General features: G+C 41.9%; 3 protein-coding genes across 3 annotated transcripts in view; 2 read left to right on the top strand and 1 right to left on the bottom strand.

Moving 5' to 3' along the window:
* The window catches only part of hecw2a (HECT, C2 and WW domain containing E3 ubiquitin protein ligase 2a), a 33,108-nt gene extending 31,050 nt beyond the window's left edge, over positions 1 to 2,058 (top strand). Inside the window, exon 31 of the mRNA XM_054615737.1 lies at positions 1,782 to 2,058. The gene's annotated coding sequence lies outside the window, so the exon portion shown is untranslated. The remainder of the gene's footprint in view (positions 1 to 1,781) is intronic.
* An 808-nt stretch (positions 2,059 to 2,866) lies between these two features.
* Positions 2,867 to 13,847, top strand: stk17b (serine/threonine kinase 17b (apoptosis-inducing)). The gene is made up of 7 exons (XM_054615114.1): positions 2,867 to 3,405; positions 7,683 to 7,895; positions 8,744 to 8,882; positions 9,611 to 9,737; positions 10,213 to 10,261; positions 10,870 to 11,049; positions 12,114 to 13,847. The coding sequence occupies exons 1-7, from the start codon at positions 3,284 to 3,286 to the stop codon at positions 12,343 to 12,345; spliced, it is 1,062 nt and encodes a 353-aa protein (XP_054471089.1). The 5' UTR covers positions 2,867 to 3,283; the 3' UTR covers positions 12,346 to 13,847.
* Positions 13,848 to 13,936: 89 nt separating this feature from the next.
* Positions 13,937 to 22,195, bottom strand: c16h2orf69 (chromosome 16 C2orf69 homolog). The gene is made up of 3 exons (XM_054615115.1): positions 21,479 to 22,195; positions 19,126 to 19,364; positions 13,937 to 18,942 (listed from the first exon to the last, which is right to left on the bottom strand). Exons 1-3 carry the CDS (start codon positions 21,749 to 21,751, stop codon positions 18,465 to 18,467), a joined length of 990 nt encoding a protein of 329 aa, XP_054471090.1. The 5' UTR covers positions 21,752 to 22,195; the 3' UTR covers positions 13,937 to 18,464.
* Positions 22,196 to 22,555: the final 360 nt, after the last annotated feature.

Raw genomic sequence — 22,555 nt, 5'->3', positions numbered from 1 at the left:
TCAGATAGAAGTGCACGGTTCCTGTCTGTCAAACTGTTCCACACAGTCGTCATCTAACAGACAGATGACGGCCGCTCATAAGTATGACACATAAGGTCCGTCTCACGGATGTGATTCTCCCCCCCACCCACCCTATGAAAGTGATGAATGTACCAAACAAGTGACAGAATGTATGAACCTCTAGCAACTCAGCTCGGCCCCCTGAGGAAGGTTTCTCGAAAGACAAAGGAGGGAAAGGAAATCTAAGGGGACACGGTTGCTTGAGGAAGGAGGATGACGTCACTCTGATGTTGGCACCGGATTAGGCCTTCTTAGCTGAAAGACACTAGCCGGGTGCCCAGGAACCTGGTCAGGATGCAGTGGTGGGACCTTTTTTAGTGCCTGTTGGGTTTTCCTGACCATAAAGTGAAATCACATAAGGAAAGCTATTTTATTTCCTTGTAAAAAAAAAAAAAGAAGAAGAAAAAGACCAGATCCATGTGTCTCGCAAATCAAAGATGGCTAAACTTGAAGGAGCCCTGGTTTTGAATTCCTAAAGCAGATATCAACACAAGGGGGCGGTAAAGTGTGCTGTCGTTGCTATGGCACCTTCAGAGCGAAGAACCAGTGGCTTCCTCCTTTCCAAATGACCCGACCAGGTGTGATGATGATGTCGTCGGGGAACAAGCACCAGCCTTCAAGGCTGTGTTGATATATTATACTTCAGAACTTTTGGCATTCAAGTCCATGCCAGGCAATAGTTTTGTCTTATAAGCATGTGATTAAATTTCTCTAACTCTCAAGTGCACGTCCCCAACCCCAACCCCCCGAGGAAACCTTTCTTTCAGTCTCACACACAATTTCTAACATGCACACAAATACTCATACTCGTTTTCTATGGGGTGCATGCAAGATTACACCTACTGTACAGAGTCCTGTTGGAGCCACACCAGGGGACGGGGGGCTGGAATAGAGCCAGAGGGCCCCACATAGGATGCCAGTTGCGGAGGCAGACTTGTCATGCCCCGGCCCCCCCACCACCACCTCCACCAACCCCTCGTACCCAGTCCAATACTGCATGCGGGATCTTCCCGGTCAGCTCTGTGAGCCATGCCGAGGGCAGAAACCCCTAGATGGCGTTGTGTTATAGCTCGATATTGCATGCTGAAATAGTGCAACACACTGTCCTTACTAGCTTTTTTTGCATGAGGATATTGCTATCCATTCAGAAAAAGGGGGCGAGGGAGCCGGTTAAGTTGTGTCACTTTGGTCGTGGCGCTCACTCGAGGCATGCGGCCTTATGCTCACCTGGCACTGTCATACCTTGAGCTCCAAGCTCATGGGAACAAGGTGTGGGAAATATAGGTGCTCCAGTCACTTAGTTTTAGCTCCGGGGAATGACGCGTGAATGCAATAGTTTGTTGTTTCTCTATGACAGTGTAACGGCGAGTGTCTCGGCAGCATGTTTCAAAAGAAGTGTTGTTACTTTCACATGTGCGTGTCTGCCTATCTTAGTAATAGGTCGGAGGTCATGGTTCATCACTCATGAATCGGTGATGAATCAATAGGGCTGTTTTAATTTTGTGAAACGTGAGAGCACATGTTCGTGTACCATGTGTGCGGTCCTGTTTGTCCCTTTGTATATAAATGTAAATGTATGTCCGTCCTGTTGTGTGTATAAATATATATTTTGCACCGAATGTACCAAAGGTTTGGGGCTTGCAAAGTCAACCATTAGGCCTGCTCTCTATCTCTGTCTAACAAAACACATCCCACTTCTGGCTCCTGCCAAATCCTTACAGACCATCACCTCATCAGATTTGTGGCATGGGCAACAACGCTTCACGTGATAGGATGTACATTCACCTGGGTCCGTTTGACGTTTTCCATACTGAGGCTTTTCTGCTGCAGAAGACTGGTAAGATGGATCACTTACTTCACATCCAAATGAAAGGCAGTTGCACCTCTTGTCTCTCTTAGTACATTTCTGACAGGACACGTCTCCGGTTTTCAGAATTTCCACTCTATGCAAAGCTCCTGTACGTGTGTCTCCATTTCACCCCAGTGATTGTAATAAAAGAGAACAAATGGAAAATTTTGATTAATGATACATGACTCTTATTTATCTTTTACAAGAGTTTTGTACCAATTGAATGAGTAAAATGACTATATGTATTATCTTTATAATACATGATAAAAGTGCTAAACATAATTAAGTATACATTTTTTAAAGACAATTTGGGGACAAATATATAGGAAAAAATATCAAATGATAAAACTATCCCTATACATACCTCATACAATAGTATTGGAGTCTCTATGGGTTAGAGACGAGGCTTCCAGTGCCCTGCAGATGCTTTGCCAGGTGTTAATAAATTCACATGCACAGTTGACAGATTTATGTGGAAGCTCATTTTTGACAGGAAAAGAAAAACTTTTTTTTTTTTTTTTTTAAACACTCATGATAAGTTTAAATTATTAGCAAGTAAGTTGGGCTTTCTACTGAAAAATAATATGAAAAACAAAATTTGGAAAATGATTAGATACGTCAAAAGTAAAATATTAAGTCTGAATTGTGAGATTAAAAAAAGCAACAAATAAAATAATGAGTCGAACTTTTGATTTATTCAGTCATATTTATGAATTACACAGTCAAATATTTGACTTATTTTAAAATTATAATGGTATTTCTGACCTTCCATGAATATTTTTACTTATTTATTTTGTACAATCCTGTTGTCCTAAATAAACTGCCACATGTTAGCCGTCTTCATTCTCTGTTACACATAGTGAGAGAGTAAATGATCACAGTTTACACAGCTCAACCAACTGTATTCAAAAAATCGACCTCCCTTTTTTCAAACACAACAATACTGCGCATGCGCAAAGCCGTGACGTGTCGAGAAAGTGTCAAACAGAAGGATGTAGAAAGAAAAATGATCGAAAACAATCTAGATAAACTTACTAAGCTACCTAGTAGTCGCCCGCAGCGGTAGTTTGGATAACCGTAGGTACACAGGTGAAACACTAGCCGCTCCTCTCCTGTTTAAACCGGGTACATTGGTTTAACTCACTTCTGAACCCGCGACATTGACCGTCGAGCTAACTTAGTTAGCAACAGTTGAGCTAACCGGAGTCAACGTTGAACTGTAGCACGGTCACCGGCTTAGCTAACAGTGACATGTACGTCACGCCAGGCTGGCCGTGTTCACGTTAGACTCGCACCTGGGTTAGTCTGGTCCACGTCCGTCAGTATACTCTAGTCTCCAGCAGGACTGAGACCCTACAGCTACAGGACAGGACGATGTCTCGGAGGCGGCTGGACAGTCGCAGCGGACTCGCCGCCGGGCTGCTCGGGGAGATCCAGACACCGATCAGCACGGAGCCGATGGAAAGTGTGTACGACTTCACCGGAGAGCTGGGGAGGTGAGTCCCACTGCTGTGGCGTGCTTATATGCTTGACTGCTTTTATGTTTATGGATTCAAAACCCCAATTTCCTATTTTCATGACACAGTTAGTAAGGGTTATAGGTGGCAACAGGGCAAAGTGGGAAAGCACAGTGTAAAACAAGTGATTTTTACAGTGCTGCAACATTAACACAAGGTTTTGTTACCTGGCCTAAGTTAGAGGTGGATCTGCATGTTTAAGACACCTATAATGACTGTTGTCCCGGGACAAAAACTCTTAAGGTAACAACACAGCATATTGTGAGCTGTGCTTGATTTCCTACTTTTGACATGTGGCAGCAAGTCCTTTTTTCATTACATTACATTACATTACAGTCATTTAGCAGACGCTTTTATCCAAAGCGACTTACAGTCAGTAGTATATTACATATCATTCACCCATTCACACACTGATGACAGGCTACCATGCAAGGTGCCACCATCAGACTCTAACTAACATTCATCATCCAGTCCACACCGATGGCAAGCCTTCAGGAGCAACTTGGGGTTAAGTGTCTTGCCCAAGGACACATCGACTGCCAAAGCCGGGTATCGAACCACCGATCCTCTGATTGGAGAACTACCTTGCTCTCCACTACGCCACAGCCGCCCCTTTTTCATATAAATAATGCTAAAAACACAAGTCTCCCTCTCACTCACATCAGAACTGTCACAAGAGTTTCTAAAAAACCTAGGAGACACATACAGTACATAGCGTAGCCTGCATACATACAAATATACATATATGCAAATACACAAAAACAATAACCCCTCCATGTTAGAATAATTGCATTTCTGGATCTGAAATCATAATTTCATATAATATATCTCCGGGCAGAATGCTGTCTGCAGAGACGATGTGCAGCTTTACACCGGGATATATATCAATTGTACAATTTTCATTTAAAATGAGTGCGGTTTGTTAATATGAAGTCCAACTGGTATGAACATGACACGTCTAACCAGACGGGCAAGATTACGAAATGGACTGTTATGATTGCTCATAACCACAGCATAGACCACAGTTTACAAAAGTATAACACGTTAATGTTTGGCAACTATTGACTGACAATGATAAAGGAAGCCTGCAATAGAAAGTAGGGACCGAGAATGTGTCGTACATTTCCATCATATTCAACCCAGAGGTTACAGTAGTTAATACATCAATGAAGTAATCTCGATACTTGTGTATCCATAGTGCCAGTACCATACATTGTATTGTTACATAGTGTTCTTTGTTATTGAGTATGAGTATATAGACTAAACGGGGTCAGTAAGTTGTTACATTGCCACCACAGATTTAGACAACATTAAACATGAGACAGCTTTTTTTGGCAAAGACTAACCTGTGCTTTTATCTAACCAGTCTGCATTTATTCATTTCTGTATTTGCAAACACAAATAGTTCATACTTTTAACTGCACTTGGACTCTGTACTGTAAGCTCTCACCACTGTAACTACACGAGCCTCACAGTGCCAGGACCTGACTGCCTCGTGCCACAGTAGACCTTTGTCATGTGTTTGTGTGTGTGAGCCACCATGGCAACAGCTGACGGTTGATGATCATACATCCTAGGATCTCTGAGGTGTGTTTGAAGTAATGTGTCACGCAGCATGTACTGTATAATTCTGATTTCCAAATAGGAGGAAGGAAACGCACACATATGCAAACCAGATCTTTAGAAAGAAGAAATGGCACAGGCCACTTCTGTGCGAGTTGTCAAAACAGGAAGTTCTAAGGTGCAATACTTTGAAGAACATGATGAGGGCAATTTCTGGTTCTACTTTTGACCTTTTAAGGCATGTGTAGTTATTTGAAGCTTTGGTGCAACATAGTCTTAAATTGAACTGTGACTTTTAACAGTGGACGATATCTGTCTCACTGTCTTTACCTCTTTCTTTATCAGACTGCAACTTGCAGTTGTATTTATTGTCATCAGTAACAACAAGTCTGTTACTTGCCCAACATTAAATCGCAGACAAAGTTAGCAGCTAGCTGGTAAGCATAGCACCATAAACACAGCTAGAAGTAAATGTTGATGTTTCTATTTGTTTGTGAGTTAAGATGTGAGCCAGAAAAAAACTTTACTAGCCAATGGTATGTGGTGGCTGTGTCACTTTTTTTTTTTAAATGTTGTTCTCTCCCCTGCTAGCCTGTTAATTAGAGCAATTCATCAATTTTAAAGATAAGTTTACCTTATCTTACCTTCGTGATGACTCTCATTCAGCCTGTAATTTAAACGGATGTCAATGCCCTCTGTCAAGAGAAATAACCCCTGATGACATCATCAGTGCCTAAAGACTACAGAGTGATTAACAGGAGGAAATAGTTTTAAAGGTGTGGGCATGTACGGGTAAGGAGAGTCTAACAAAGACCCACTGAATTGCATCATGGGAATTATTCCTGCTGTTTTGAGCTTGACTCATAATAGGGACTTTAGGTCTCTTTATTTATATATATATATATATATATCTCAAGTCCCACAAATTTGCTGAAATGTTATACTGAATTTCTGGAATGCTCCTTCAATAACTTGTATAGTTAAAGGGGAAGAATAATGACAACTTCCCATCACATGTCACCTTACCAAGTGTTGTATTAATTTGCTCTTTCATTGTGATGAGGAGACAACATTTACTCTTGCTTTTGTTTATAAGTGGCTGCAAGATACTACAGAAAGATATTTTAACATGACATGGAGTATCATGTTCTATCAGGTTTGAAAATAAGGTGTATTAAATGCTAACCTGGATGAAAATATATAATTTATTACAGTGATAGGCAGTGCTTCAAAGAAGAATAGTTAAGCGCCATTGTTGGACTATTTAGGAGTAGTCCACTCCTTAGTCATTGTTATTTGGTTCTTGTAATGCAGTTATTTTTGGATTTAAATCGTTTTTGGTTTTTTTCTTTAGTCGCGGTCATTGCAAGGCCTTGTATAGAAGTGCTTCCAGTGATTGAATTGAATATCAGCTAAATGTTTTCTGTTTTTTTCAGTGAGGGGAAGGTGGGTCTAGTTCTCAGGACAATTTGAGAGTTAATCATTTTTCCGGCCTTCTTGTTTAGATATAGCTTAGAAGATAAACCGTAAGGGGGCATATCATGCTCATTTTCAGGTTCAAGCTTGTATTTTGGGGGTTTCGACTAGAACATGCTTTAGAGTTCAACAAAACATTATTTTTCTCTTACAGGATGTCTGAACATACCTGTGTTGACGCTAAGGTTGAAACACTCTGTTTTAGCGCCTGCATCTTTAAGCCCTCCTCAGGAACAAGGCCCAGTCTGCTCTGATTGGCTTGTTAGAAAAAAACATATGTTGCACCTTTGCCATGGTAGTTCTGGAGCTGTGGGCGGTATATTGTAATGAGCCTGTATGTGAAAAAGGAAGGTGAGCCAGATCTGAATGGCTTATTCAATCACATCTAGTCCGATTTCACAGTTTGATAGCTAAATTAAAAAGAGAGTTTTTCCCAATTTTCCCCTTTAAACCGTTTTGAAAACCAACAGACTCAAATTAATTTTGTGTGTAATGAACGTCCATATGATGTTTTGATCATTCTGTATTGTTGGATTGTTTGCTTTTCATGTTCATCAGCCATGATTAGTTTGGACAATTATATCTAGTAGCAGATAGCCACTATCTTTGCAGCCTTGAGTAACATGAACAATTACCCTAATGATAAAGATTTAGCAGCAGCTTTAACACTAAGCCATTCCGGATTAGATAACACACAGATGTAATCTAATGATGGCACCATTGTCCCAATGCTGCAATCATTTACAAATAGCCATATGCCATTAAGCCTCAGAATATAAAGTAATTAATGTAATGTATTGTGTTTTATTTTGAAAGTATTTTGTGAACATTTTGAAACATTTTGTGGTCTAGGTTGACAATATAGATGTGGTTTAATATGGTTAATACTTGTAGTACCATCCTTCTGGCTGCATTTACCTCTTCTAATTAACATACACTCTAATGTGAGATTTTTCATGCTTAAACATTTATTGTGATACATGTTGAAAAGGGACTTTTTCTTAAATTTCAAATATTCCAACCTTAAAGTGCGTTAGATATCAAAGCCATGTAATTTATATAATTGGAGAATATTAGATCTTTAATGGCAGAATTTAATCTGAGATTGCATTATTTAAGGATCACAGAAAAAAAAAATTGTACTTTGTTAATGAAGCCAGTCTTTGTTAAACTAAAAGCGACGCTTCTCACCCACATCCTCACTTTCTGCTTCCTAGGGGGAAGTTTGCTGTGGTCAAGCGCTGCGTAGAGAAGGCCACAGGGAAAGTGTTCGCCGCCAAGTTCCTGCGGAAGAGGAGGCGAGGTCGCGACTGCCGGGCAGATGTCATTCACGAGATGGCCGTCCTGGAGACAGCCCGCAACAACTCCCGAGTGGTCAACCTGCACACGGCATATGAGACGGATCACGACATCGTCCTACTGCTTGAGTAGTGAGTTCACAACAGCACCAGTGACATATATTTGGACGACATATTTAACACTCTGTTGAACACAGGCTAAATGTTTCTACCACAAACATGCACAGACAGCAGAGTGTTCCTGTAAATGCCTGTGTAAGGGCAAAGTCCTGCTTGTCCAGTGTTAAGGAGCTGAGACACCCTTTTTTTTAATTATTATATAATGCTCATTATTCATAACCGGTTTATCTGGCTTGTTGGCAAAATTAGTGTACAGCTTAAGCTGAAACTCCAGATCTAGATGACCTGCATGGACATCTTCTTGGGTACCATCAAAACAGAAACTAGATGTATGAGCCAGATTGGAAATAAGAATACACAGTTAACCGCTATGATTTTCCAACCACACACAAATACTTGTTGTCGGAGACACTTTAAAACAGCTTGGACAGCTCAAAAAGAGGCAGAAAAAACCCAACTTGAATAACCTGAAATGTAATCAAATCCGGTGGACTTTGTACTCTTTGTGTCAATTTGAGGCTTATGCTCTTAGCTGCAGTGCTTTACAGTGAGTGAGCAGGGAGGAGGTTGCTTTCTTGCTCAATAGCACTTTGCCAGTACATGTAGGATCAAAACCAGAAGCTCTCTGAATATGGGTTGGCCACTAAAACCACCAGGCCACCCTGCAAACCACCAATACAGTATAATTCTGTTGAATTCTGTTATCTGTCAGGTTGAAGTGCATTACATACAAACTGCTTTAAATGTCACTAAACTGCTGGGTATTTTACTCTCCATGGACTTTTTAGTAGACGACCGTTTAATGAACAGACTCTCTGTGTGTCCCATGGGTATTCACAGTGTGTTTTCTCTTTGCCTAGTGCGGCAGGCGGAGAGATATTTGACCACTGCGTGTCTGACGAGCTGCTGCCGGAGGCCCAGATCACCCGTCTGATCAGGCAAACACTGGAGGGAGTCCACCACCTCCACCAGAGCAACCTGGTGCACTTGGACCTGAAGGTCTGCACGCACATGCATGCTGAAAATCACACAAATAATTGTAGCTGGAGTAGAGGGAGTCTATTTTTACATGTTCACTCGCTTCGCCACAAACTGCTGTGGCGTGCTTATATGCTTGACTGCGTATTTCCATTTTTTGGACAAGTTTATGGATTCAAAACCCCAATTTCCTATTTTCATGACACAGTTAGTAAGGGTTATAGGTGGCAACAGGGCAAAGTGGGAAAGCACAGTGTAAAACAAGTGATTTTTACAGTGCTGCAACATTAACACAAGGTTTTGTTACCTGGCCTAAGTTAGAGGTGGATCTGCATGTTTAAGACACCTATAATGAAGCCAATGTAAATTCAACTAGGGCTGGGAATTGAACATGAGTTATTTCAACATTCAGCAGATTCTGATTAGCTTCAAAACACTAAACAGATTGGTGTGTTCAGTGTAAACAAAGCGAGCACGCACTGTATGTTCTCAACTTCTCTCAGGAATGATGCAATAATTAAACAATAGTAGTGTTTACACAGCGTCACATGGTCAATATATGTCCAGCACTTGAACTAATACTCATGCTACAGAAAGGTAAATATCTCTCATTAATGAATAAGTATTCAAAGAGAACTTCAGTTATGTAATAAGTTTTGAGTTTAAAGTACAGTATGTCTTATCTTTACAGTACTTTTGCTCTCTGCATGATGTTCACCCTGTGTTTTTCCGCTTTGTTTTTCTCTCAGCCACAGAACATCCTCCTGACAAGCCTTTCTCCTCCAGGAGACATAAAGATTGTAGACTTCGGCCTGGCACGCAGGTTGGGCGCGGTCGGAGAGCTCAGAGAGATACTTGGCACACCCGAGTATGTGGGTAAGGTGATGTTCATAAAACACGCTTTGATTACTCAAAAGACATCAGGCAGGATCTGCCGTCACCAGCATGACCACATTTAAGTTGGCAACAGTCTGGAATAAACTCCTCTAGAGCGAGACCAGTCTTGTGTCAAGCTGACAGAAACGCCTTTGTATGCCTCAGAGGTAAAACTCTAAACAGATGATGAGTAGTTTATGGATACTGCTTTAGCATAATTCACTACACTTGTGGATAGAGGTCTTAAAGTACAACTCTGCTGTCACACTTTGTTTTTTTGTCTAGCCCTCACACGTACATTTTCCCCTTAAAAAACTAATTTACTAAATATAACACAGTAATAAAGACACAACAGAAATGTAGAACGTCAGTAGTGGTAAAACAAAACAACACAAGTTATGAAATGATACAGAAAATTACAAGATTCTTGTAAGATTGACTGACAACTGACTTTTTCTTTCATGTCTTCACTCAGCTCCTGAGATCCTGAATTATGAGCCAATCACAACAGCGACTGACCTATGGTGAGTCCATTCTTGCAAAACTGGCGTTGTGGCGATTGGAAAGGACAATGTGTCGCGTTGACCATCATTTCTGTCGTTTTAACTCTAAAACTCTAGTTCAATTCAATTCAGTTTATTTTGTATAGCCCAGAATCACAAATTACAAATTTGCCTCAGAGGGCTTTACAATCTGTACACATGCGACATCCTCTGTCCTTCCCTCACATCAGCACAGGAAAAACTCCCCTAAAAACCCCTTTAACAGGGAGAAAAAAGGAAGAAACCTCTGGGAGAACGACAGAGGAGGGATCCTTCTCCCAGGATGGACAGAAATTCAGGGTGGAAGTAAAGCTAGTGATTTGTAAATGAAAAGAAAGGTGAGCTAATGCAATGGAGAGCCACAAACCACAAAGAAACTCTGCAAACGCTAATAGCTGTTTACAGTTCGGCTAATTATTTTAATAGTTACTTTTGTTTTTATTTTTGTGGAGGCCAAAATTATGTAAATGACCTTGTTTTCAAAAATATTTTTCTAAATCAGTCACCAGTGTGCCCACCGGTATTCAGCCCTCCGGCGCTCCTGTGCATGTTTTGACTGTGGTCCTCATGCATATGTGTGTGTTCCTCAGGAGTGTGGGTGTCATAGCCTATATGCTGGTGACGGGCGAGTCTCCGTTCGTCGGGGACGACAAGCAGGAGACCTATCTGAACGTGTCCCAGGTCAACGTGGACTACAGCAAGGAGACCTTCTCCAGGGTGTCTGAGCTGGCCGTGGACTTCATCCGCAAGCTGCTGGTCAAAACACCAGAGTGAGTAGAGACAGTTTGTCTGTTTGTGTGTGTGTGCGTGTGTGTGTGTGAAGTCACCTCAGTCTCCCCCAGAATAGAACACAGTCAAGCCATTTATTTAGAATGAAGTCAAATGGAATGTTGGCATGGAGCTGTAAACAAAAGGAGTAGAGGATTTTTCCATAAGGCAGCCTCACCGTCACGTCAGAGTTTATTTTAGACCGAGTCTGCTCCTGTGTGAGGAATTCCCAAAGATTCTTTTTCCCACGTTTCTGTGCCTTTGGAGACAACAATTTCTTTAAATGGTCCTATTGAGGGAGAACGCTGCAGACAGCAGAAAAACAGCTGCAATGGAACCCTTCCAGGAAAATCCTCACCGTAAATGTACGTCCACTAAAAGTGCTTTTGCTCAAATGGAAATGATAGGTGTCTGACAACATTACGGAAAAAACCCTTTTTTTCTTTACTTTGGGCTTGACCCAGTCTGTTTGTTATTGTCATGTGACTTGTTGCCAGAAGACAAATGGTGGAAACGTGAGTGAAGGTTTGAGAGAGGAGCGCTGGTATCGCAGAGTTTGTTGGGTTGGAGGACAGAAAGCATCATTTAGTGTTATCTAAGGGAATTTCAATGTCATGGCTGAATAATAGGCTGATTTTTACAATGTGGATGGGAGGCTAGACTTCAGAACGAGACTTGTCCTTGAGCGAGACACACAATAACAAACAGACTAGATCAAGCAAAAGGTAAAACAATTTTTTATTTCTCTATATGGTTCTTTCCATAATGTTGTCAGACACTTTTAGTAACCATCTGAGCCTGTCAGTGGCAAAAACAAGCACTTATGGTGGACATTCATCTACTGAATTGCCCCAGAGGGATTACATTACAGCCTGTTTAGCGGCTGGCATCTTCAACAATTTTTAAAATAGTTGTCCCCATGACACAAAAACACGGGAAGGTTAAAAAATCCAGAAGTTTCCCCTTAATCAATAAAGACAATAACTGTTAGCTGCAGCCCCAATGTACAGGCTGCTTGAACTACAGCGTTGGACTGCAGGTGATTAACGCTGTCCTCTGACCACAGGGACCGGCCCAGCGCCGCAGAGTGCATGAGTCACCCCTGGCTGTGGCAGCTCTGCCTGAGCTCCGAACCCACCGCCACCCGCACCGTCCGCGAGAGGAGCTGCGGCACCAAGTGGGCGGCCCTGCCCGAGGACCCCGAAGACAAGGAGAACTTTCTGGAGTTGCCCCACTCGCATGCAAAAAAGTTCCGCTTCGACGAGGAAAGGCCCGCTGCTGGAGACGGCGACTTTTGAACTTCTTGGAGGAATGGAAGCGTGAGGCTGTGGGTGTCCGCTTCTCCCCCGTGAGCTTTTAAATTATTTTAAAGCCTCCAGAAAACCAGCTGTCACCACTCAAAAGTATATGTTTTTCACTAATTTGCAAAATTCCGAGATCGACCACTCAGACCAAAGATAACCAGCTAAATTTTTTAGATCTGTCACTGATCAATCGCTGTTAAAAAGAGTGTGAAAATTGTACAGTATGTCTCAATTAATGCAGTGTGTTTAACCTGAAGTATTTAATTCCTTTCATTGTTGAAATCTCTGGTAGTTTCAAAGCGCTGCACTCTGTGTTGTTCCTGTACTGATGAAGGCTAGTGTGGAGTATTTCTAGGGATATCTATGCAATACCTCTCTTGTGCATTTTAAATCAATCTTTTTCAAGTTAATAGCGCTCTGCCTTAAGGTCGGAAGTGAAGTGTTCTTGGTCACTTTGTGCTTCAGCAGAAATGGGTGACGTCGAGCACCTCTGCAATGAGGAAGTGTGATAATGTCCTCGTTTGCATGTTGAAGAGAATAAGGGACAGCTGCACAGCATCATGGGAAACCTTTTTGACTCATATTCTGGGCTTTGTGTTCGGGTCATTCCATCACTTTTTAAGTGAATGTTCATAAAACACGCTGCTGTCTTTATGTCATAGCGCTATCTCTTACTGCCTGCATCATCGCTGTATGTCACATCCAAGCTGACTTTAAAAACGAGCAGCAGAGGGGCTGAATTACACACAAGCACATTACTTATTACTGACATGTTTTATATGTCTGCAATAATTCAGATTTAGCTCAGGGCTTTAGATCAAACTCATTTTAAATAGCTCCAAACTTAGCATAGTCCCCTTCTGAAGAAAGCCTCCCACATTTACTTTACATTACATTTAAGAAGCTGCTGCTTTGACAGAACGGTTTCACACCAGCAACAAATCCCCATGGCATCCTTCTCTAGTAAGAGGGGAACTTAGAAACTGTACCAGCTGAAAAAAAAAACAGTGAATCACGCAGTCATTCACATGCCACACCCGCACTTACTCAAATGATTTCCTCGGCGAGCTGCAGGTTCCTCTTTTAGCCGGAAAAAGAGAAGCTCGACTTTAGCACTTACTCCATAAGCACACGTGTGATACTGCTAAGCAAAAGGGGGTTCTGTGTGTTTGCCGGTCCATTTAAAGGATCTCTGTGTCTTTCAGTCCCTCGCCAAAGCCATTCAGTGTCCTTTCATTCAAAACTACTCCAGTCCTGTCGGGTCAGGGCGCCTGAAGTAATATATATATATTCCTGTTGTGTTCATCTCAGGGCATGCTGCTCGCTCTCTGCTCACCTTGTGTTGTATTCTTAATGTTATTCTTACAGGCCTATTATTATTTTTATTTATGTGCTGGACTTATACTTTATATTTTATGTAAATAACGTGTCTTTATGAGGAAGTGTTGATTACAGCGGGAGAGGATGATTACGGTGTTATTTAAAAAACAAGCTGTTGTGGTCACAGTGTGATGAATAATAAACAGAAATGTTTGACTGCAGTGGATTGGGAAGATGAAAGAAGGACTAGATTGTAGGTGGTTATGGGATATAAAGAAAGACATGAGTCAAGATGGTTTCAGTCAGGAGGAAGATGATTAAATACTGGAAACCCGTCAGTGTTGGAAAAGGCTTTTAAAGGAATAGTTTGAATAGAATGAACTGTTCCTTTAAGTTGGGATGGTGCGTTCTAAGATATGTAGGCATGAAATGTTTGTTAAGTGACGAGAAAGTGGGAATGATGATTTGGGTGTTGTTTAAGAAAGAGACAGATGTGACAGAACCACTGTATGATGTGAAAAAATACAAGGTGCTATTGATTCACAGGATCTGCCATCTTTGATTCACTTAAATGACACAAAAAAACCCTCTCCTAAACTCTGATTGCTCTTAGTCTCCAGTGAAACATTCCTCTTTTTGTTCTGAGGTGTCAAACCGAATAAGACCACATTGTGTTTTTGGTTTTTTTCTCGTTGTTGTCACCGGCTGGTACAATGGCCTTTGTGTGGGAGATGGGCGTCTCCAGCCACGGCCGTGCTCTCATCTGTATGCTGTCATCCTTGAAAACTGGAACAACACTTGTAAAACACACTGTAAAAGATTCTTCACCACGACCAGTAATTTAATCTCACCGAGTTGGCAGATTCTACTTGAGCGTGTAAGAATTTTATTCTCCAAACAGCTGGAAAGTACATCTGTCTGAGTCAGGTGATTTATGGTAGAGCATCTCTATTGCTACTGTATGAGGAAATAAGCTGGAATCTTACTTCATCTCATGAGTTAAGTATTTTCACAGTCAGTCTAATACTTTTTCCAAATACCTCTCCACACGGGTGTATTGAAATAATCTCTCTATACAGGAAGTTTCTCACGTCTAAATTTGTCAAGCTCAGTTGTACATAAACAAGCGTAGGTTCCTCTTTCCTGTTGCAGAAGTGTCATCTGCTTAAAAAAAAAAAAGTTTTAAGACTTGACGAGTAGCTAAACCTTTGAGAGAGGATGACTTGTTTTGCAGCGCGGTGATGTCAGGGATCTCACTTTGCAGGATGATGGAATGCTCCAAACGGGGTCACACAAAGTGGCTCGTGTTTGCTGGCATTGTCCATCTCGTCACTTGAACATGACCTACGCTGTGGTGTTGATTCTGTTGTTGTGTACAGCTATCGTACTGGGTCCAGTCGCTTGTGTTCTCTCACTCTCTCTGTGTGTGTGTGTGTGTGTGTGTGTGTGTGTGTGTGTGTGTGTGTGTGTGTGTGTGTGTGTGTGTGTGTGTGTGTGTGTGTGTGTGTGTGTGTGTGTGTGTGTGTGTGTGTGTGTGTGTGTGTGTGTGTGTGTGTGTGGATGTGCTCATTGTCATGAGCTGGAGCAGCTCAGTCCGTCATCCTTAAGAAGCTGAGCAGCAGTAACATCAGGGGACTGATGTCACCCGACATTCCTCATAAGTTCTATGTGACCACAGTGAGCCCGAAGGATACTGTGGGTTACAGTCAAACCAGCCACAAGCACATAAATGTTTAAGAGATGTATGTTTATTTTGCGTTTTATATTATTTTCTGTTTTTCTAATGTATGAGCATTCTGATTGCATCTGAAATGACAAAAAAAAGACATAATCCTTATTGTATTCTGATCAACTGCAGGCTAATATGTAGGCATCACCAAGCAAACTGAAAAAGCTCATTAAAGGTTGTAGAAAATATCTGATGGAGTATTTGATGTGTTTTTGTTGCTGTCTTGGTTAATCCAGTGTAGAGCAGTTTATCTGTCATTATCCTTCTTTTTCCCCACTGCTGCCACCTGCTGATTGAAAAGAGATGGAAAAAACTCCACTCTATTAAAAGGTTTTGAGTGGGGTTGTGTGAGGTACTACTCAATAGTCAGTGTATTACTTCCTACAGTAGTAGGTTTGGAGAAACAGACAAGAGTACCAGCACGGGAGAAAAGCAGTGTCCTGCTATGGATGTATTTTAAACACCTATACAAATCATCATCAGTTGAAGTGTAGACTACACTTGCTTTCGGACAGCCCCTTCTAAACAGGAATTAAAGCCATTATCTACACAGCACTCTTCAAATCCACCACACTCCTACACAAAATACATTAATTTAACCTTGCAGAACACATGAGTTTCTGGTCTACTACTGCTCCTATCAGGTAGTTTGTTTCTGTTATTTTGTGTCTTTAGTGTTTAAAAGGGTTAGTTCAGAGTCACCAAAGTAACACTGAAACACAGACACACCAACCAATGGAGGCAGCGTTAAAAACAAAATTCTTAAAAGGAGTCTGGTCTGCTTTGAAGAGATCATAACTGCTTCAGCTGGTGGTGGTCTCACAGCAAAGTAAAGTGGCAAAAATATTTAAAATACAGCGCATACTGATTTCTATTAGGTGTGCTATTAGCAGTACATTACTTTCCTCTTGTGCTGATTCTTCATACAACCATACCTCCAAAAATCTGTACCATCCCTTTAACGAGAGACAAACACATTTCTCCGCTGTACTCTCTTCATCACTGGACAACAGTTAACAGGACGAGATAGCATGGTGACAAATTAACAAGCACTTGATTCAAAATAATGCAACTTATCTTTGGTGTGCACTTGCTGGGATTACCTTTAAAAAAAAAAGTAGACAACATTATGGAATGATTTTAAGTTACATTCAGCAAGATGAGTTACAGCCATCAGCGTAGTGCAAAGATGCAATGTCAGCTTACATAGAGATCATACAGACTGGAATACATCATGAAAACACATGCCGACACACTCCCACAGCGGGACTAACAAGTATGAGCATTTTCTCAATAAACAAAGTTCATTATATATAATGCAAATCTGCCACCATGAGAAACAAACAAAAAAACTGACAAGAAAATGAATAAGTACCTTCTAGTTAGTACATCTTCACAAGACACTTCTCATTATAACATTATTAAAGATTGTCTAGTTATAACAATAGGTTATGTATAACCTATTGTTATAACTAGACATTTGGGTTTATTGTCAAAACCCAAACTGTAAAACATGTGAGGGAAAGATCCAAAATAAAGAAACAGGAAGTTCTTTCTTAAACTTAAAAACAGCAGCTGACAAAATGTCTCCTCAAGGTCCATATGATCGTCAGTAATTAACTATTTGCCAAAGAAGATCATGTGACATGACTGAAAGCTCCGGAACAGCTACTAAAGGGACCTTGAGGTGAGACTGTGTTGTCAACAGTTCTTTTTTTCTCCCCCAAAGAACACAGCTGTGTGACATTTAACGAAAAAAGGTCTGACACATTATTGGTGGACGATCCACTATTAGGATCACACTGAAGGAATGACAATGGAACTTTTTTACTTTGTGAACAAGTAAACATTTGAATACAATCAAGAATCACTTCAGAGAGACCATCTGATGAAGTCCTGACTCTGTAAAGTTCAAACATTCATGTCTCAAACAAGTGCACGTATCACTCTATCAGTGTAATAAGCTGTTCTGCTTCGGCCAATCATTCTTTAAGGTGCAAAGGGTAATATCGACCACCTGCTCCAAACCAATAGGGGGCAGCATTTCACCTCTACAAATGGGTCCATACAATCTACATTTACAGTCATCAATCAGACAATGACTACTGACTAACAGCAGGTAAACAATGTGTAAAGTTCAATCAAACTGTCAAATAACTGCTCATCATCATAGTCTGTGTGTGGCGTCGGCCTTTAGTTCATGTGTCAGCCATCTTTGTGTTTACTGTGACTAAGTGGGGTTGTACAGCTCGAATACGCCTTGATAGTTTGTTTATTAGACTTAGTCCAAAGTGGCAGAAACAAGAAAAAATATATATACATTTCGTACTCTCCGCAGACCTTCAGTCAGTGGTTGGCTTGAGCAAATGGAATACAGCCAGCAAGAAACAGTCACCTAGAACCGGGGGTCTGATCCCGAGAGAAAGCCCCGGCTCCCTGCCGGATCAGCAAACTTTCTGTTTCTCCCGTTACAAAGATTGCTCCAGCTAACGGCTAACCCAAGGCCTGTCTCCCAGAGCTGTGGCCCGCTCTCCTCCAGGTGAAGTCTCTTCGTGTCAGGGAGGACGAAACTAAAATACAAGTCGTTTTGTCATTTCCACTATTTAGGATTTAATCCATAAACAAACTATGAAAACATACACGGATGCCATTATGACACACTGTTGACTCTCTAGTTCGCAAAAATTAAAATAAGTCACAATTAATTGTATACAGCATAACTTGGACGCATTCCCTCATTAGCAAAATCCAACTGAACATGAATCAATCATGTTTCTGAATGGACAGCTCTGCAGCAGCTCGTAGCTTGAGCCAGAATCAAATGTAAAGAGTAAAGACTAAAGACCATTTTCACACCTGCATATTCCTACTCAGGGTCACAGAGAGCAAGAAAAAAAGCACCCGGATCATTCAGACGGGTCGGGTCAAGTGCATTTAGCTGTAGAAGGTACAACACACAAGCATCTGTCACATGCTCTCAAGTCTGAGCCCTTAAATCCAAGAAAAATGAGGTAAGACCAGCAAATAAGACACTCAATCTGCACGTTAGTGCTCACAAGCAAACTCAAAACTCCTGGATGACCCTGAAGTGATTCTCAATTGAGGGGGGCTCGTCCTCGAAGTGCAGATTCTTACTAAGACAGGCCCCGAACTCCTCCAGGGTCTTGATGAAGTGTCTGTGCTCGCGGCCCACCCACGCCCGCATCGGGTCACACACCTCGTAGGGGGTCACGTGGGCATGGACCGACACCCCGCTGGAGGCGAGCTCCTTCAGCGCCTGCTTGTTGGTCACCCAGGTCTCGCTGCCACCCGGGTGCCCGCCGTCCAGCCAGTACATGTCCGAGACGCCCTCGACGAAGTGTGACATCTGCTGGTCCGCTCGGGCGCCGGCCAGCTCGTACACCATCTGGTTCAGCACCACGCAGCCTTTGCTGAAGCCCACCAGGGTCAGCGAGAACCCCGGGGGAAGGCTGTCAGCGCCTCCCTGTGGCAGAGGGGGGTCCGGTAGGTTGGCTCGCTCCATGCCGTGGCTCAGCAGGGCCCTGCCATCAGAAATGCTTACACTCACAATACAATCACTGTGCAGTCTTTGGTGTGTTTAACACACCTAACCAATCTGACAATGTGCAAATATTAAAGCAAATAAAATAAAATAAATCACTTCTATTTACATACTTCTTGTTGGCTAAGCTGAACAAAGAAAGAAAAGGAGTAGGAATACAAACCTGAGGTGGAGAAACGCTCCGGAGTCAGGTGAGTACGGCGAGTGCTCCGGTGCCCCGAACATGTTGCTCTCGACGAAGTTGTGGTAGCTGCTGAACTTGTGGAGATACATGCGGCAGGCTCTGACCACCCACACGTGATGGCCTGGGAAACGTCGGCCCAGGGTGAGGGCGACCTGCTCCAGACTCCAGGAGAGCCACTGGGCTCCCTCAGGCTGCAGAGCCATCTCCACCTCGAAGTTCTGCAAAAACAACACAGAGAGAGAGGTTATTAAAATCTGAAGTAAAATACTTTTACAAACTTGAAGAATGTGAAATATATGATGCAAAAATCAATTATCGCTCGGCATCTGAGTATACAGATATGTGCATCCCTTAACCCCAGTTGGCCTAATTTAGCTTTTTCAATGTGTTTGTGATGTTTAGAGCACACAGCTTTGCAACATAGTTGGAACATCAACGTATCCAGCTAAGGAGGAGGAGGGAGCATGGCAGTGCTATTTTCCTTTAAACGTTTAAACTCAGACCTAAAGATAAAAAGAAATCTCCCTACAAAAAAACCTCTCTTAAAGTCAAAGATATTTGCAACAGAGTGTCTCTCTGACAACTGTTGTGACTTCGATCTGTGAGCTAAACAAAATAAGTTACCCACATCCCCTCCAACCCAACGACTCTGACTAAAAACGTGTCACATGTCGGTCTGTTTGACACACTTAATTAGCTCCATCGGCAGAATCTCCTCAGTCTGCTGTCAGACTGCGGTGTCCTTAACAACGACCTCATTTATTTTATTTAACATGGAAACATCACGGTGAAAGCATCCCTCGCATACAAACGTCTCCTGGCAGATAGCACCCTGTGGGAACGTTAACACTGGCCTAATGAAATGCAAATGAGGACAAAGAACGGATGGATCAGGCGCAAGAAAAGCTTTAGTAAATGAGGGCAGTGCTCGGATTCTTGAAAGCAATTAGAAAATGAAACAAATGGCTGACATTTAATCGTATTTTACTCCTGTTTTTCTTTCTTTTTTTACATTTGATTAACAAGTGTCTTTTACTTTCCAAAAAAAAAAAAGGAACCAAAAGACTCCTGATGAGACAGTTTTGCATAATCTGGCAGCTGCAGCAATCAGACTTTTGGCCCAGGCTGGAGAGACGCTACCATGTCCTACTTATTCCCCAACAGCAGTTTAATCAGAACTGCACACATGTTCAGAAAGACCATTCTTTTCTGATGGTCAGCTGCTGATTCATCACATACACACACACTAATGGATCAGGGGGAAATTAAAATGTGTACTAGTGACACAAATAGGAATAGAAATAAAGACACAAACTGATATACAGCTTCATCCATCCATTCCTATCACACAGCTTCTATTCCTGATTTTAAAATGATTGATGATGATGATATTTTGATGTACTCAGCATGTTTGTATTACAACATTGCCTGTGTCATGATACCATCACTGCAGTAGGCAGTGTGTTATTACAGTTACAGTATGGTATTATTTTAAAACTCCATACCAATAAACTCTTTGCACAGTGGATTTCTGGTAATTGCAGTCTGGTCATTCTCAGCTCCCATTCAGAAAAAACATTTTGAATTTTGTCAAACCACCCTTGTGTTTCTTACCTTAAAACTGATCCAACTCACAGTTTAAGGTGGCATAAATAGATGAAGTGCACCTTTACTCTACAGAGCGATGCCAATCATGTTCATGGTTCTGCTTGACACACTTTTGCTTGGTGCTGTAAAGTGCTTATTCCTAGTTAAACTTTCTGGCGTATTACTGAAACCTACACAGTCTCTCCCATACAGCATAAATAAACTTAACTTGATATCAATGTAGCTAAGAGCAGGGTCAGGGTCAAATGTCTGCCCTCACCTGTTGAAGACCTCTCTCAGACTTATTGACTTTTTTTGATATTGTTATACTGTGATAGTAAATAATATTTTCTTCAGAATGAAAACTACATATATTGCTACTAAAGTGGGAAACAATTCTACAGCAAGCGAGACTGAAATTGGTTCCCCTGTGTGTGTAATAACATGCAGGTGATTCCTTTGCTTACAGGACCACTATGCTGTAAATGTCACATGGCGTTAAGAAGTCATGTGACTGAGCCATGTGACTGCACATAAAATAAATACACAGTGACATACATTGTAAAGGCATTTCAATTACTTTGAAACCACTCCAACTCAAAATGGAAAATCTTAAATGCAATGTCATAATAATACAATAATCCATCATGTTATGCATGCAAATGTTTAGTATCTTCATAACATCCCCTTCAAATAAATACAGACCCCTCAAACAACATGTGTTCATTCCCTCCATCACACTCACCTGAATGTCCCCGTGGAAAAACATCACATGTCTGTTGCTGGTCTCCTCCCTTGGTTCTGCAGCAGTCTGGCCGTCTGTGTCGGGCCGCAGGAGCAGCAGGTCGTTAACCCGGCTCGGGTCGTGTCCGGGTACATCGAGCAGCTTCTGGAGCCTCATCCTCCGCGGGCTCCCGGAGAATGCACCCCGGCTGGCTGGCAAGGTTAGCCCGTGAGGATCAGAAGATGTCACCGCAGAGGTCATTGTGTTGGACACGGCTATATGAGTGGATAGCATTGAATCTAAGTTGTGAAAATGATCTGGAGTTTTCCTTCGTGACGCAGTCCCTCCATCCAGACTGCCTCTATTAGCAGCACACTATCTTCAGCTAGCGTCCAGACAGTGAAGCCCGGATGTAGTACTTATCTTCACACCCTGCGACTTATTCGTGGTCTGTGTTTCGTTGTTTAAACTGAATAAGCTTAAAGCATGTATTTAATGCTGACAGTTAAGGAGAGAGGTCTGTCCGCGGACTGCAGGAAAGGGGCGTGGCTTGAAGCTGGAGCTGCGGCTAGCTAGCTAGCTAGTTAGTTAGCTAGCTAGTTAGCTAGCTATGGCTGCTTCTACCATGCTTAGTACACTGATGACAGAAAACAAGCCGGACAAAGTTGCCTCTCATCATCAGGCAATCAAACGCTGTAACAAGGGTGTGGAACATCATTAAGTTATTTAGCAGCTTGGTAGTTGTTAGCTATCGTGCGCTAATCCCTCCATGTTTCTTCTTCGCTTTCATCTGCGTCTTCACCAGCATGTATAGGCGCACTACCGCCACCTAGTGGACTGGGGTGGAGCGCTAGATTTGCAAAATAAAATATTATTCCTGCTACTGCTCTTAAGTCATTAATAAGAAGATTGCCTACTTTCCAGGATGTTTTTCCCAGCATTTCCCCCATCCATTAGCCCTGATATTTATTCCTTTCTTTTTTATCCTACCAGTTGCAAACCCTTACCTGTTTTTAAACACAAACATGCCATTTAAATCTCAGACAAAAATGCATATCTGCATTTGCCCCTTTGTGTTATTTGCCTTTTTTTGCATTT

Source organism: Anoplopoma fimbria, chromosome 16, assembly GCF_027596085.1.
Source record: "Anoplopoma fimbria isolate UVic2021 breed Golden Eagle Sablefish chromosome 16, Afim_UVic_2022, whole genome shotgun sequence".
Lineage (NCBI taxonomy): Eukaryota > Metazoa > Chordata > Actinopteri > Perciformes > Anoplopomatidae > Anoplopoma > Anoplopoma fimbria.
The sequence above is the reverse complement of the archived record's forward strand: the minus strand, read 5'-3'. Positions and strand labels throughout refer to the sequence as shown.